The sequence below is a fragment of the Ursus maritimus genome, unplaced genomic scaffold, assembly GCF_017311325.1.
Source record: "Ursus maritimus isolate PB19 unplaced genomic scaffold, ASM1731132v1 scaffold_1, whole genome shotgun sequence".
Taxonomy (NCBI): Eukaryota; Metazoa; Chordata; class Mammalia; order Carnivora; family Ursidae; genus Ursus; species Ursus maritimus.
In genome coordinates, this window is record NW_024423343.1 from 1,356,899 (window position 1) to 1,371,641 (window position 14,743).

Genomic DNA, 14,743 nt, shown 5'->3' on the forward strand with positions numbered 1-14,743 from the left:
TGCCTCGGTCTCCGCTGTGGCCTTCATGAAGGATGGGGGAGGAGCGTCAGGAAGCGGGTGGCCATGGACCCTGTGAGCTCAGAAGGGGGTAGGGGTCACCTCTGGGGTGCTGTGAGTCACACTCTGGGGGATCCCAGAGCCCTGCACGCCCAGAGCCAACCCCCTGAGCCTTCTAGGAAGGCAGCCCCGGGCCAGGGGCTCTGTGGTGGCCTGAACCTGGCTCACCTCCTGGCTGGGTGGCTCTGGTCAGCCCTTAAGCTCTTCTTCCAGGAAGCTCTACTGATTAAGGACCCTAATGCCAGGCACGGTGCCCCCACCTGTCTCCCAGTGGGAGGTGTCCCCCTGCTTCTGAGGGCCCTCCTGTTGATTCCCTGCAGAGTATAGATGAGGGTGGGCAGGCTGCAACCCCATCTGTGCCTGGGGTCCCTGGGAGCCTCCTCAGTGCCTCTCTGCCTCCCAACACGGGGCTTCCCATTGTGGGCCCTGTCCCAGGAACGGGGCCCTGCTCTGGGAGGTGGGGCGGGGGCTGACTTGAGGACCCTGAAGCTCGGGGCTATCCTGCTCAGTCCTGTTAGCTCTCCAGCATGGTGGGATGGCCAGCTGGGCCCCAGCCAAGCAGGTACAGCAGGGTCTGGGCCTGTTCCTGCAGCCTGAATCCTAGGCTGCCTCCACGTTCCCTTCTGGGCCTCAAGGCCTTGCCCCGTTCGTGGCTGTCCTCCTCACACGCCCCCCAATTTCAAGCAAAGGCCCTTGGCCAGGATTCCAGGGGCCCAGAGAGGGCAGGCCACCATCATCCCCATCCCATGGTGGGTGCTGGGAGAGGCCCAGCAGCCAGCCCTGGCCAGTCCATCAGCTGGGTGCCTGGTGCTGCTAAAGCAAGGGGCTTCTGCTCCCTGAGCCTTGGTTTCCTTTTGTGACCAGGGCGGGGGCTGGCTTCTGCCAGCCTTTCCCATACCTCATCTTGGTGGGTGGTTAGGGGCAGCAGAGCCCCCACCCCTGCCCTAGCCAGGCAGAGATGCCCGCACCATCCAGCAACACGCCTGCCCTTCAGTGAATTCCCGAAAAGGACAGTGAGTTCCCTTGGAACAGTCCTCCTCCAGGGTATTCTCAGAGAGGGCACTTTGCTGGGGAAGAGAGGGGCTCTGGGAAGCCATCCGGGGCAGACACTCAGGGTGACACTCAACGCCCTAGGGACGGTACAGCCTTTTCCTCTAGCTGGAGCCTGTGTTGGTCTGGAGGGTTCCCAGGAAGCAAAAGACCGTTAGCAGAGACAGTCCCACTGTTGAGTCAGACGAACAGTTGGCCATGAGGAGTTATATGGTGTGGGGGCTGGGAGCAGAGCGCGCCTGGGGTGTCCCAGGACAGAGGAGGTGGCTGGACGGCAGGGCTTGGCCAGCACCGAGGGTGTGTGGGAGTCTGGTTGGAGCCCCAAGTCTCCTCCGGCTGCTGTGGGGGCCGTGGGGGAAGCAGAAGGGTGGCTGGCACTCCAGAGAGACATTTGGGGTAGAACCAATGCATCTGAGATGAGCCAGGTGGTGCTCAGGATTCTGACCTTCTGTGGGTGAAGCGCCAGCAGGAGTGGGGGTGAGGGGGCACCAGGGCCTGGAATTGGGGCCCTTGGGGAATGCCCCCAGCCCATGCCTGCAGTTGTAGGGGGGTCCTTTAGGAGCTCAGGTGTGGGGTGAGGCCAGTGGCTCAGCCTGGGTGGTGTCTGACCTCTGAGCAAGGCGAGAGGGGCAGTGACACCTCTTTCCCTTCTCCTCCCAGCTCCACCCTGGGCCATGCACCCAGGTGCCAGTACCCACCTGGCCTGCAGACTGCGACCTTCCCTCTCCCACCTCCCCATCACCACCCCCGCCCCCACTGTCGCTCTTGCTTCTGCACCTCCACGGTTCTCCCCGGCTGAGGCCCTGGGCCTCCCTACCCCCGCCTCTGCACCTGCTCCCCCATACCTCCTACCCTTCTGTGTCCAGATCCTGCCCATCCTTGCCCAAGCTGGATCCTCCCCTGGGACCCCCCCCAGCCGCCCCAAGATCCTGGGAGCTCAGGGCTGTTGAAGGCTGTGCCCCTGGGCTGCAGCAGGAACTGCCCATCCCTCTGTGCCTGGAGGGGAGGGCAGGGTGGGGGCGGGTCCTGTTTTGAAGTATGAGCACAGGTGCAGGTTCTCACCAGGACTGGGCTCGCGTGGGCCTGCCTGTCCTGTGCCGGGAGTCCCCCTGGGAAGGGCGCCCCTGACCAAGGAGGCACTGTGCTCTACATCTGCCCGCACACCTGGCTGGGTGGCCCGGGTCTTCCAGGGTCCTCTTGGTCCTCCTGGCTGTCCGAGTGACCTCTGCACACTGGCTAGCTCAGGGAATTGGGCAGACTCCTGGGTGACGTGGCCACTACCCAGCCCGTCCTGCCACTGGCCAGGTGCACAGCTGAGCTGCTCGGATGGGAAGGGCCCTGGGCACTCTGTGGGAGGCTGACAGGGGCTCACCAGGCGGTGCCGTGCAGTCTAGGGGGTCCTTAGGGCTCTGCTCAGCCAACTTCCCTGGCACTGACCTGGGGGTGATGCCCCGTTGGCTGACACCGTGAGCTCCCACCTGCTGTGTTCCTGGAAGGGTCTGAGAGGGAATCGATCTGTATAAAAACAGTAGGAGCCCTCTGTGCGGCCCTGAGGCCAGGGGTCACTGGGAAAGGGGCGGGAGGCAGAGGGACTGCCGGCCATCTGTGCCAGCGTGAGGGTCATAGCTCGGCGTTGGCCGGGTCCCCAGGTCCTCCTCCTCCTTGAAGCAGGCTGAAACCTCCCTCCTCAGCTCTCAGACAGCGGGTATGGCCCCACGGGCTTTACCCTGTGCCAGCCCCACTCCGCACTTCCTCTCTGCCCGCCCTGCGCACGCCCTCCTCCTCCTCTGTCCCTCTGCCTCCTCCTGTCTCCTCTGCAGCCCGTGGACCACCCCCCACCCAGCCCCCACCCAGCACAGCCCCCGCCCGACCTGCCTGCTCGCTGCCCTGGCTGCTTTGCGCCTCGCTCTGCTTCGCAGTGTTGTGTCGTGAGCCCGGGCCGTGCTGCCGCCAGCGCTGCTCCCAGCACACGCCGGGAAGGCCCTGACCTTGGGCTCTGCTCCCCCCAGGGCCTTCGTGTACCTGAGCAACCTGCTGTACCCTGTCCCCCTGGTGCACCGCGTGGCCGTCGTCAGCGAGAAGGGAGAAGTGAAGGGCTTCCTCCGCGTGGCTGTCCAGGCCACCTCAGGTGCGTGTGGGGCGGCCCTGTGTGGGAGGTCCCCATGGGCACCACGCCGTGGCCAGCATACCTGCTGGCCTTCTCTGTTTCTCCAGCCCCCTGGCTGGCACACGGGCTGCTGGCGCCCAGGAGGGCACTCCGGGAGAAGCCCCTGCTGCCCAGCTCCAGGCTCCATCCTTCCAGACTCTCCCGGTTCGGGTCTGCCGCCCCCCACCCCACCCCCCCCGCCCCGAGACTGTGCAGGCTGAACCCAGGGTTGTCTGAGCCCACTCTAGCTCAGGGCCCCCTCCCTCCCATCAGGCAGCCCCAGGTGGGCCCACACCCCAGCCAGATGCACAGTGGTGCTCTCCCCTAGCTCCCTGGCATCTCTGAGCCCAGCACAGGTGCACAGACCTCAGACCTCCGCCCCCCACCGACAGCAGCTCTCAGAGCCTCCCTCCAGACTCCCTACTGTGCCCCCCCTTCAGACCCCTTGGGGGAACTGGCTTTTCCCCCAGAGGCTGTGGACCCTCCCTCCATGGTGGGCCTGTAGACCAAGCCCCCCAATGCAGAGGTGGACACCTTCTTGCTGCTAAGCCCCCTCTGCCCTGGCCAGGGTCCCAGGACAGGAGAGCCCCAGAATAAAGGCCTTCCAGCCTGGGTGTGCTTCCCTGTAAACGGCATCCCCTGTGAAGCTTCCCACCCAACAGGCATGTTAAAGATCGTTCCAGAACACAGCTGTGAACACGCTTATCCGAGCAGGAAGCGGCAGGCCCGGGGGCCCGGTGCTCGTGCTCTAAAGGCCACTACTGCCTTCTTGACCCTTGCCCGCCCCCCTCCTGTGGCCTTGCTCTGTCTCCTCCCCATGGCCTTGGCAGCCCGGACACCCTGGGGAGTCCTACTGCAGAGTGTCTCCCAGACGAGGTGGGGCCGGGCTGCTCAGACCCTGAGCACCCCCACCGGATGGTCTCATGCCACCCCACCCCACCTGGATGGCCCAGCCACCTGAGGTGGCTTTGGTTGTACTTTTGGGACCCTTTTGCCAAATTCTCACTGGCCCACAATTTCTAGCTGCTCTTTGTCGCATGTCCTAGTCATGTCGCTGTGGTGCCAAGACCCCCAGGATCCTGACGGGGGGAGGACAGAGGACAGGGACGCTAGGGACCCTTAGTGCCACCCTCAGTCCCCACAGGGGACCCTGTCCATGTAATCTTGGGGGCTCTGTTCCCCTGGGCTCTTGGCCCTTTGTGACCAGGCTGAGCCTCGGTGGAGCTGGTCCCACTGAGGGGCCTGCCTTATGGGCGGACCCTGTCTGCATTTGGACACTCTTGACACTCCCTGTCTAACACTATGGCAGAGAGGCCGCAAGCTCAGAAAGCTCCGGCGGTCACAGAAGTCCCACCTGCCCTGCGCGTGTCTGCTTGTTGGACCCCTGAGCGCCGAGCTCTGCAGAGCTCAGGTCCTGGGCTGCCGGGGTTGAGAACACTGCAGGGTTTGTCCCCCCGGGGGCCCCAGAAGAGGAAGGTCGTAGAGGCCTCCCGGGGTGGGGTTCAGCCAGAGTGGCTGGAGTCAGGGTTGGGGAGGGGACAGAAGCCGGGTCTGGCAGGGGGGTGGGTGTCCCTGGGGCAGCAGGAAACCGCAAGACTCTGTGAAGAGAGGGGAGTGGGGGGCATGTGGGGAGCAGGTATGGGAGCTGAGTGGGGGGTGCTTGGGAGCCGTTGAGGGTCCAGATGGATGATGGTGCGGGCCTGCGACAGTGCTGGGAGAGGGGCAGGTGTGATTCTGGGGTGAAACCAGGAGGACCCCATGGAGTGGGCTCTGCCTAGTGATGGGCTCTGCTGAATCATCTGAGTCTGGGGGTGGGTGGGGTGGCCAGGACTCCGTGGAGGGGCAGGGGTCACAGTTTGGTTTTGAGAATGTGGAGTTTGTAGCCCTGTCAGGGTCAGCCACGCTGAGGCTGCGGCCACCTCTCGGGCCCGGAGCAGCACAGGCTGGCGGTCCGTGTGCCCGGGATGGTGTCCTGGTTGTACTGGAGCTGCAGTGGGTGGCGTTGGGGATCCCCGTCGTGGCTCAGAGCCTGTCGCGGTTCCTGTGCCTTCTCGTGCCTGGTGGCTCAGACTGGCTCTGCCAAAGCTTCCTGGGGGACAAGCAGGGCCCTGACCATCGGCTCTGCTCCCATTTCAGCTGACGAAGAGGCCCCCGACTATGGCTCTGGCGTCCGGCAGTCAGGAACTGCCAGGATCTCCTTCGACGACCAGCATTTTGAAAAGGTACCACGCAAGGGTCAGCTTGGCCACCCAACACCAGCCACCCGCCTCCAGCCCGACTCCAGGGGCCAGCTCTGCAGAGGGGTCCGGGCATGCCCTGTAGGCCCTGGGTCCTCCTGGAGTCCATGCCCCTCTTCCCAGGCCCCAGGCCTCGTGGCTTGCCCAGTCTCTCACTGTCTGACTTGACCTGACCCACGGGGTCCGTCTGTCTCCTGACCGTGGGCTCCCCGGGTCTGTCCCTGCTTACTCCACCTGGCCCACGGCTGCATGCGCCACCAGACGCCAAGAAGCCTCCACCCTACCCTCCCAGCTGCCCTTCTCGGGCTTGCTCTCCTGGACACTGTTTCCACCAGCATCTTTGCCCTCCCCTGACACCCCAGTGAGAGCTGGGGGGCCCCTCCACACAGTCCCGACGTCAGGTGCTGGGCTGGCCCTGCACCAGTGCCAAAAGCCCTGCCAGGTCCTCACTCAGAGGAAACAGTGCTTTCAGCCTGCGCCCCCTTTCTGCTCTCTGGCCGGGAGTGGGGGACAGGGAGGCTCCAGCTCCGTGCTCCCAGACAGGGCTTAGCTCACAGGAGGCTCCTCCCCTCTCCTTCTTAAGGCTCTTTCCTAACCCGTCCCCACCAAGCTGCCCGTCACTCCGCCTGAACCGTTCCCCCCCTTCCCCTCTGCAGCCGACACAGGTCACGGCAGCGTAGGAAACGGGCTGAGGGAGGCGGGTGCCCGTCTGAGCAGGGGCAGGTCTGGAACACAGGTCCGCAAAGGCCCTGGCCTGGCTCCGGGGTCCTCCGTGGGCTGTCATGGCCTCACCCTGAGCTGGCTCCCTCTGACTCTGGCCCCCAACCCACTCAGTTCCAGTCTGAGTCCTGCCCGGTGGTGGGGATGTCCCGCTCTGGGACCTCCCAGGAAGAGCTGCGCATTGTGGAAGGTCAGGGCCAGGGCGCAGACGCCGGACCCTCGGCCGACGAGGTCAACAACAACACCTGCTCAGGTAGGTGGCCACACCTGGCCCGCTGTAGCCGCGCGGGCCCACCCCCGCTTGGCTCAGCCCCCACGCCCAGGGTTCCCCGGGGAGGCCATGAGACCTTTCCGGGAGAGGAGGCTGTGTGGGCTCCTTGCCTGACCCCGGGCTCTAGGCCCCTCGGAGGTCCTGCCACATTGCTCTGCCCTTGGCTCCCAGCAGCCGCGCCTCCGGAAGGCCTCCTCCTAGACAGCCCTGAGAAGGCCGCCCTGGACGGGCCCCTGGACGCCGCCCTGGACCACCTGCGCCTCGGCAGCACCTTCACCTTCCGGGTGACCGTCCTGCAGGCGTCCAGCATCTCCGCCGAATACGCCGACATCTTCTGCCAGTTCAAGTGAGCCCCAGAGCCCCGTGCCCAGTGTGGGACAGCGGGCGGGGGCTTCCCAGCCCTGGCAACCCTTGCCAGACTGTGGTCCCCACCCCAAGACCCCTGTGGCCAGTGAGCATCTCCTCTCTCTTTATAGCTTCATCCATCGCCACGACGAGGCCTTCTCCACGGAGCCCCTCAAGAACACGGGGAGGGGCCCCCCACTCGGCTTCTACCATGTCCAAAACGTACGTCCCGAGAGTCCCCTCCTCCGGGGCTCTGGCTTCATGCGGCCACCCCAAAGCTGAGCCCGGCTGCAGTCACCGCACATACCTTCTCCCCATCCTGAGCCCCAGCTGTGAGCTAGGCAGGGCCCGGGTGTGAGGGCAGAGGGCCTCGGAGCCAGGCGGGGGTGTGTGGGCTGTTGCTGGGCAGTGGGGGCCTCAGTGGGCTTATGCCTGGGACTGGGGGCACCCTCGGGCAGATGTGAGCATGAGGTTTCTGGGGTGCCTGGCGTGGCTGTGGCCGGGGTTGGGGAAGAAGCAGAGAGGCAGGGCACACAGAGGGCCCCGGGGGTGCCCGCACACAACCTGGAGAGGTCAGGGAAGCTCCAGGCAGGGCGTGTCCCCAGCCAGGCTGTCAGGAGAGCAGGGGCTTCGGAGTGGAGTGGCTCCATGAGGCGGGAGAACGGGGCTAGCTGGCCAGCGGCCATCGCGTGACCGTGATGATAGCCGCCGGTTGGTGAGGCCTCGTGTGCCTGCCGAGGAGTGTGAAACTGACCCTGGGCAGTAGGGCTTGTGGGTGTGTGGCCCGAGCAGTCCTGGGGCCCACACTTGGAAGTGCCCCCAGACCAGCCCATCCTGAGCCCCGGGTGATGGGGAGCTAGTGGCTTCCCAGCCAGGGAAGCAAGGTCAGGCATGAAGGTGTGCGCGCTTGGTGGACTGATTTCCTGGGCGCCCCGAACAAAGTGGGCGGCCTTAACAAAAAGTGACTGCCTCTCTGCTCTGGAGGCTGGAAGCCTAAGATCAAGCGTGGGTAGGGTCGTTCCTTGGAGACTGTGAGGGAGACTCTGTGCCAGGCCTCTGCTGGGTGGGTAGATGCCCTCTTCTCTCTGTCCTCACATGGTCATCCCTCTGTGCCCGTCTTTGTGTCCTGATTCTGCAAAGGCCCTGGCCTGGCTCTGGGGTCCTCCGTGGGCTGTCATGGCCTCACCCTCTTCATGAGGTCACAGTCACATTGGATTAGGGCCACCCTGATGGCCTCTTGTAACTTGGGATTAGTTCTGTAAAGACCCTATCTCTGAATACAGGTCCTGGGTGTTAGAACTGCAACACAGAAATCCGGGGTGGGGGGCACAATTCAACGCATCCCTCTTGATGGGTGGTCAAGGGCCCAGGAAGGGTCACAGCAGGCCACAGAGGCGCCCCTGCCCATTGTCCCCACTCGAACTCAGTGTTCTGAAAGGGCGCTCTAGGGGGTCTGGCCCTCGGCTGTGGGACGGGAGGGGAAGCGGGGCTAGAAGGACCAGGCGACGAGCGTCAACCCTTCGTGGGCAGAGGTCGGGCCTAGCCAGGGTCTCCAATCCAGTTCTCCGTGGAGGCCAAGCACTTGCCTCCCTGACTGTCCTTCCCCTTCCCCTGTGCGTGGCCTCACCCTTCTGCCTGTGCTCCTCACCTGCCAGATTGCAGTGGAGGTGACCAAGTCCTTCATCGAGTACATCAAGAGCCAGCCCATCGTGTTTGAGGTCTTCGGTCACTACCAGCAGCATCCGTTCCCACCCCTCTGCAAGGACGTGCTCAGGTCCGCAGCCCTGGGGCGGGGCGGGGGGGAGGCGTGGGAGGGCCCTTCCCAGACCTTCTCATCCAGCCTCCTGCTGCCCTCCAGGGTGCGGGCCTTCTCCCCCTCCCTGCCAGCAAAGCCACCCTGCCCCAGACAGGCCTCCCGATGCCCACCTTCCCTGTCGACGGGGTGGCCAGTCACCCAAGGTCAACAGCACCCAGAGCAAGTCAGAGACGTCCCTCCAGGGCTGAGTAGCGAGTTTCCTAAAGAGTATTGCTGTCTACACCTTGACCTCAGGGGCTGAGGACCAAGTCTTAGGGTCGGGGAAGCAGGGGCTGGGCGGGGTTTGGCCGGGGTGGTACGTGGGGCGGATGGCTCTCGCTCCCTGCGGAGAACACCATCGTAGGGGCGCAGCGATTCCAGTGTCCCGGAGTCCTTGGACCCCAGACGGAGTGAGGGAACATCCGTCCATCTCCCTCGTCCCCTGTGACCTCACAGGGGCAGGGTGGGTGGGCCGGGGTTTCCCCTCTGCGGTTCCCACCCCCGCCTGGCGCAGGGAGAACGGCAGACATAGGCTTCTTGCCACCTCCATTCCCCTCTCAGCTGTCCTGCGGGACCCGGAGCTACGCGAGGCGTCCAGGGTGCTGGAGAAGGAGAAAGGCCATGGGGGGTGCTGGTTCAGGGCATCTGGCCCCACGAGGCTCGTCTGTCCTTGGGGTACCGAAGGAGGCTCTGTCCTGGAAGCCCCTGAACGGAGAACCAGAGTCTGACCTCGCCTAGTTCTCGTGGGCTCACCCACGCCCCAGCAGGGTCTGGGGTCCCCAGGGGCCCTCCTCCCCCATCTGGACTGGTGAGGGCCTGAGCCCGGGGCTTTCCTGGGCCCTGGGAGGCAGGGAGACAGGCAGGGCTTGGGGCAGGCAGCACCTTGAGCTCCCTCTGCCAGGCCCTGCCCTTGGCTCCAGCTCCAGCTCAGGGTTCCGGGGACCCCACCTGTAGCCGCCTCACCCCGGCACCTCTCTCTCCACAGCCCCCTGAGGCCCTCGCGCCGCCATTTCCCGAGGGTCATGCCGCTGTCCAAGCCAGGTACACGGGGCTCTCCTGAGTCCACCCCTGGGAGAGCAAGGTGCCCATGCTGCCCTGACGCGTTCCCATCCCCGCTGGGACGTGGCGGGCGGGGTTTCCCACCAGTGGGTGCCTCTCTCCTGTCATCCTGCAGTGCCCGCTACCAAGCTCAGCACGCTAGCGCGGCCCTGCCCCGGACCCTGCCACTGCAAGTACGACCTGCTGGTCTACTTCGAGATCTGTGAGCTGGAGGCCAACGGCGAGTGAGTCCCATGCCTGCTGGGGACAGGGATCCCCCAGAGGGACCCCAGGAGTGGTCGAGGTGGTGCACTGTAGGTCTCCTCGCCCAGCTGACTCTGGCCTCCGTGGACTGGAGGGCCTCCTCTCGCCAGAGGGAGGGGCTGCTTTCCTGTTCTCCCCCTTCGGCTGAGGGCGCATCTCTCTCTTGCAGTTACATTCCTGCAGTGGTGGACCACCGCAGCGGGATGCCATGCATGGGGACCTTCCTGCTCCACCAGGTGCGAAGCACTCCCTGCCCCTGCCTGCCTGTGCTCCCCGCCGTGGGGCCCCCAGGCCATCTGAGCATTTCCTCTCTCCTGGCACCTGGCAGGGCATCCAGAGACGGATAACCGTGACCCTGCTGCATGAGACCGGCAGCCACATCCACTGGAAGGAAGTTCGAGAGCTGGTCGTGGGTGAGTGAGATGGGTGGGGCTGCCTTAGGGGCTGGGGCTGGGCTGGGGGGAAGACATTGGCCCCCACCCACTCCACCAACCCTCTGTCCAGGCCAGATGCCTGAGTTCTAACCACAGCCCCGCCTCTGTTGCTGTGTGACTTTGGCCAAGTCACTGAGCCTCTCTGTGCCTCGGTCCCTCATCTGGGAAGGAAGGCTTGGGCTAGGGTGATGATGCCCAGTTTCCGTTGAATCGCTGTGCTCGCACAAACAGCACCAATGGGTCCTCTCACAGACCTGCAGCCTTCCCTCTGAAGCCTGGAGGGGAGAGCCCTTCCTTGCCTCTTCCCACTGCTGGTGGTTTGTGGGGACTGTCTGGCGCTCCTCGGCTTGGGGACCCATCACGTGGCCTCTTCTTATGAGGACCTGGATTAGGCATCTACTTCAGCTTGACCTCATCTCAGCTAATTACATCTGCCAACACCCTAAGTCCAAATAAAGTCACATTCTGAGGTCCTGGGGGTTAGCACCTCGACACTTCCTTTTTTGGCAGGGGTGGGGGACACAGTTCAACTCATAGCAGTCACCACGGACCTCAGACGTTTTCCTTCAACAATATCACACTCTGAACTCTTCGGTCTACTAGAAACAAGCTGTAAAGAGTTTGTCTTCCCAGTTTCCATTCAAGGGCACGAACAGCTGTCCGTCCCTCCCCGCCCCTGCTCTGGAGCTGATGGATCCCTCCGGAAGCCCCTTCCCGGCCTTTCTGTGGCCAGGAGGGCAGCGGCAGGAGGGTGCTGTCCGTGGGGCTCGTAGGGGGTCCCTGAGGGTGCAATTGCAGGGATGCCACCAGGAGACCCATCGTGCTGAGCCCCAAAGTGCAGGACTAGGGGCCCTGAGCTGCTGGGGGTCCAGGACAAATGCTTTTATTTTAGACATGTTGTATGTATTTTCACATACATGCTAAAAGGCTAGAGCAAGCTAGCAAATCCTCATCTTAGATGTTGTTTAGGGTAAGTTTGGGGAATTGACTTAAAGACAAAGATGAAGTCCGCGCCAGCCAGCGCACGGACCGAACGCAGACAGACGTTTGTCGCGTGTGTGGGCAGAGGAGGGGTGCTGTTGAAAGGATGTGGGGAGATGCCGGCGTGAACACCAGGGCCCCACTGCAGGTTGGGGTGTCTGGGTTCTGCCTCTCTGGGCCTCCTAAACCAAACAGACCTGCGAGGGGCCGTCTCTGCCTGACCGGGGCTCCCGGGCATCACATTTGCTGGCAGAGCGCTGGCCGCACTGAATGGGCAGAGAGCCACTGCTGACGTACGTGCCCAGGGGCTGAGGAGGGGTGAGGCTGGCACTGTAGCGAGCTTTCTTGCTACAGCTGAGCTGCGGGGCACTCCACCTCCAGCCATGGGGGGCACACCCTGGGAGTAGTTTTGGGGGAGCCCACACCTGCCTTCTCCCAGAACCTGAATGTTGCAAGAAGACTCTAGGAGGTGAGGCAGGCAGCTCCAGTATGCATGGACACAGAGTCCTGGCCGGGTGCTGGGCTCTGCCTCACCTCTGTGTATGGGGAATGGAAGGCCAGTGCTTCCTGTCCCTAAAGGAGAAGATTTAGTATGTGTTTCTTCCTTGAAGAAGCGGAGTGTTCTGGTAGTCTAACACCACCAGGGCAAGAAACAACGCACAAAGCCACCCGCAGGGTTCCTGACTCACAGCCGTCGTGGTGTCTTCCCTAGACAGGACCGCCGTCCCGGGGGGGCGTCTTCGGGGGCTCGGCTGAAAGTGTGCCCTGCAGAGAGATTTATGGCACAGATGGTCCTTCCCCCCTTCCCTCCTCCCTCCCTCCCTTCCTTCTAGTATAAAGAGAAGAGGGAACATTTCTCCTTATCTTGCTAAGATAAGGAGAAATCTTATCTTCCTTTCCCAGCAAGGGCCCGTGCATTCTAGGTTGGGTCGTTAGAACCCATCAGTTGGGTGCAAGAGAGACAGACATTCCGAGAGAGTTATTTATGGCCGAGAAACTAGAAACTGAGATTGTGGGAGGAACGATGGCAGGGTGGTCTGCTCAGTGCCGACGCCCAGGCTGGCAGAGACACTGCTGCAGCTGCCTGTCTGGTGCTCTTGTGGGCACGCAGGGAGTCGGTTCCCTGATGTGGCTTCACGGTTTTGGAGCGCCAGCCCAGGCAGGGACCCAGCACCCCACCTGTCCTCCCAGGAGCTGACTGCACTGTGGCTCTTCCTGTAGGTCGGATCCGAAACACACCTGAAACTGATGAGTCCCTGATCGACCCCAACATCTTGTCCCTCAACATCCTGTCCTCCGATTACATCCACCCGGCCCAGGATGACCGGTGAGTCCCCTCGGAGCGGCAGTGGGTTCTGTTCCCAGCTCCCTGGAGAGAGGGTCCAGGTCAGGACCCGGGGTGTGTCCTCAGCCCACCACGCCCACAGCTAACCTGGCCTTGGAAGGTCTAGGATACGTCCAGCCTCAAAACTTTTGGACCTTCCTTTCTGACACCGCCGGAACGGGTGCTGGGAGGGGAGACTCGTGGCCTTGAAGTCCCTTTGGTATGTTTGTCTGCATGTTGTCCCATCACTGGCTCACACATTCGTCCAGCCTGTTCATTCGGTCACCTGCCGGAGGGGCAGTGGGAGTTGAGGATGGATGAGCTGGGTTCTGTCCTCAGGAGTTTCAGGGAGGCGGGCGCTGGGGGGAGGGCAACAGGGGTGGTGAGCAGACAAGCAGGCCCGAATGTCCCCGGCCACACTGCTGTGGGTGGTCTGGGCCTCTGGCATGGGTCCTCAGGCTGGGGGTCCCGGAGGCGGTTCAGGGGCACACGGGTCAGTGGTTCGGCCTCCAGGGTGGAGGCGTGCCCTCCAGGCACTGCTTGGCACATGCTCCTTGCCACTGGGCTGTTCCTTTCCCAGCTTGCAGTTAATGGCCAAGACCTGGCAGCCAGGGCAGTCCCAGCTCCACCGCACCTGGGGCAGTGGGTGGGGTGCGCAAGACCCCCGGGGATGCCCTCGGCTGCCCCTGACAAACCAGCCTTGCTGGGGTTTGCCGGGGGTTGGGGCGGGGTGCGAGGGGTGGCATCTGGGAACTGACCAGGGGTGGGCAGCTTGTAACTGCTGAGAGCTGCCCTCTTGGTGGGGACGTGGGCTTGGCTGTGTCAGAGATGCTGCTCTCTAGGGGCTTGGGGAAATGACGGAGGGTTCTAGGGTCCTGGATGGCTCTCCCAAGGGCAGACGCGGCCTGGAGGCAGACGCTGAGAGCTGACCCTTGGAGCTCACGCTCTGGCTGTCTTCACAGGTCCCTCTGACAGTGTGTGTAGGAAAAAACATCTTTGAGGGCTGGGTGTGCTCGGAGGGTACTGGGGGACCCCACACTTGCAAGGAAAGCTGGGACCCATAAGGGCAAAGGGTCCTGGGACATCACGTCCTGTCCTTCTGACTCCTGGGCCCTGGTGGAGCCTGGGTTTGTCATGGACACCCTGGGCAGTGGGCTGTAAGGGAAGCATCCCCCCGTGTGGGCAGCTGGGGGGCTAGCAGTCAGAGACCCGAAAGGGACAGCTGTGACTCTGGTCCAGCCCTGCCCAGAAACCTTCCAGAAGAAAGTCCCCTGTACTCATGCCCCGGGAAGGGAGAAGTTGGGGTGCAGAGTACCAAGAGGTCTTTTGTGTGGAGCTGGCTCTGCGAAGAGCAGGCTGGGGTTGCCCCTGGGAGAGTGGGAAGCTGGGGGGCACCGTGGGGTGAGCCAGCTGAGGGGGTTCTCTGACCACGAGAAGGCATCAGAGGAGGCCTGGCGCCCACCTACATGGGGGCTGCCTTCAGGGATGTGGGGACTGGGACCCCAGAGTGGAGGATGGCCCTGGGAGGGATCTGCCCTGCTGAGAAGCCTCAGACCCTTCCTTTGCCCCAGCAACTTCTCGATTCTTGGGGCAGAAAGGGAGTAGGGGGCAAAAACCAAGTGGGTGGGGTGGGTATTTTCCTTCTGAGGCTCCTGCCCCATGTGGTCTCCCTATTCGGAGGACCGTGTCCCTGAGTCTTCCCTTTGTCCCACCGGCCCGGATGCTGGGGAGACCCTCAGGGGCCTTGGTTCTGGGCTGAGTCCTGGGTAGCTTAGGAGGCTCTGGCTCCTGGCTGGGCCTCGGGTCAGCAGCGCTTGGCTAAGCAGGGCCACCCCTGTTCCTAGAGGCCTGAGGCCCCTTCACTGACGAGCTTTGGTTCTGCATCCTGGGGGGTGTGGGAAGTGAGGCTTCTTCAGGGCAGCTCTGGGGTCACTCGGCCCTGTGTCTGAGGTCAAGGCTGCCCTGGGCCAAGGGTAGAGGAAGGCCCGTCCATGGGGCGGGACCGTAGACCTTGCCCATAGCTGCTCTGGCCTCAGGCTTGGCTCCTGCCCATGCTGGTACAGCCCCAGGACAGCTCTGAC

At 63.5% G+C, this 14,743-nt stretch overlaps 1 protein-coding gene across 17 annotated transcripts in view; it reads left to right on the forward strand.

The window, feature by feature from the left end:
- KIF1A (kinesin family member 1A) overlaps positions 1-14,743 on the forward strand; it is a 68,949-nt gene that overhangs the window by 38,925 nt on the left and 15,281 nt on the right. For all 17 annotated transcript variants that reach the window (XM_040638149.1, XM_040638193.1, XM_040638195.1 and 14 more), the window contains 11 exons: positions 3,117-3,235; positions 5,390-5,475; positions 6,325-6,463; positions 6,656-6,827; positions 6,958-7,048; positions 8,482-8,600; positions 9,607-9,662; positions 9,796-9,904; positions 10,093-10,159; positions 10,252-10,336; positions 12,560-12,665. In XM_040638149.1, coding sequence (XP_040494083.1) covers positions 3,117-3,235; positions 5,390-5,475; positions 6,325-6,463; positions 6,656-6,827; positions 6,958-7,048; positions 8,482-8,600; positions 9,607-9,662; positions 9,796-9,904; positions 10,093-10,159; positions 10,252-10,336; positions 12,560-12,665 — 1,149 coding nt within the window. The remainder of the gene's footprint in view (positions 1-3,116; positions 3,236-5,389; positions 5,476-6,324; positions 6,464-6,655; positions 6,828-6,957; positions 7,049-8,481; positions 8,601-9,606; positions 9,663-9,795; positions 9,905-10,092; positions 10,160-10,251; positions 10,337-12,559; positions 12,666-14,743) is intronic.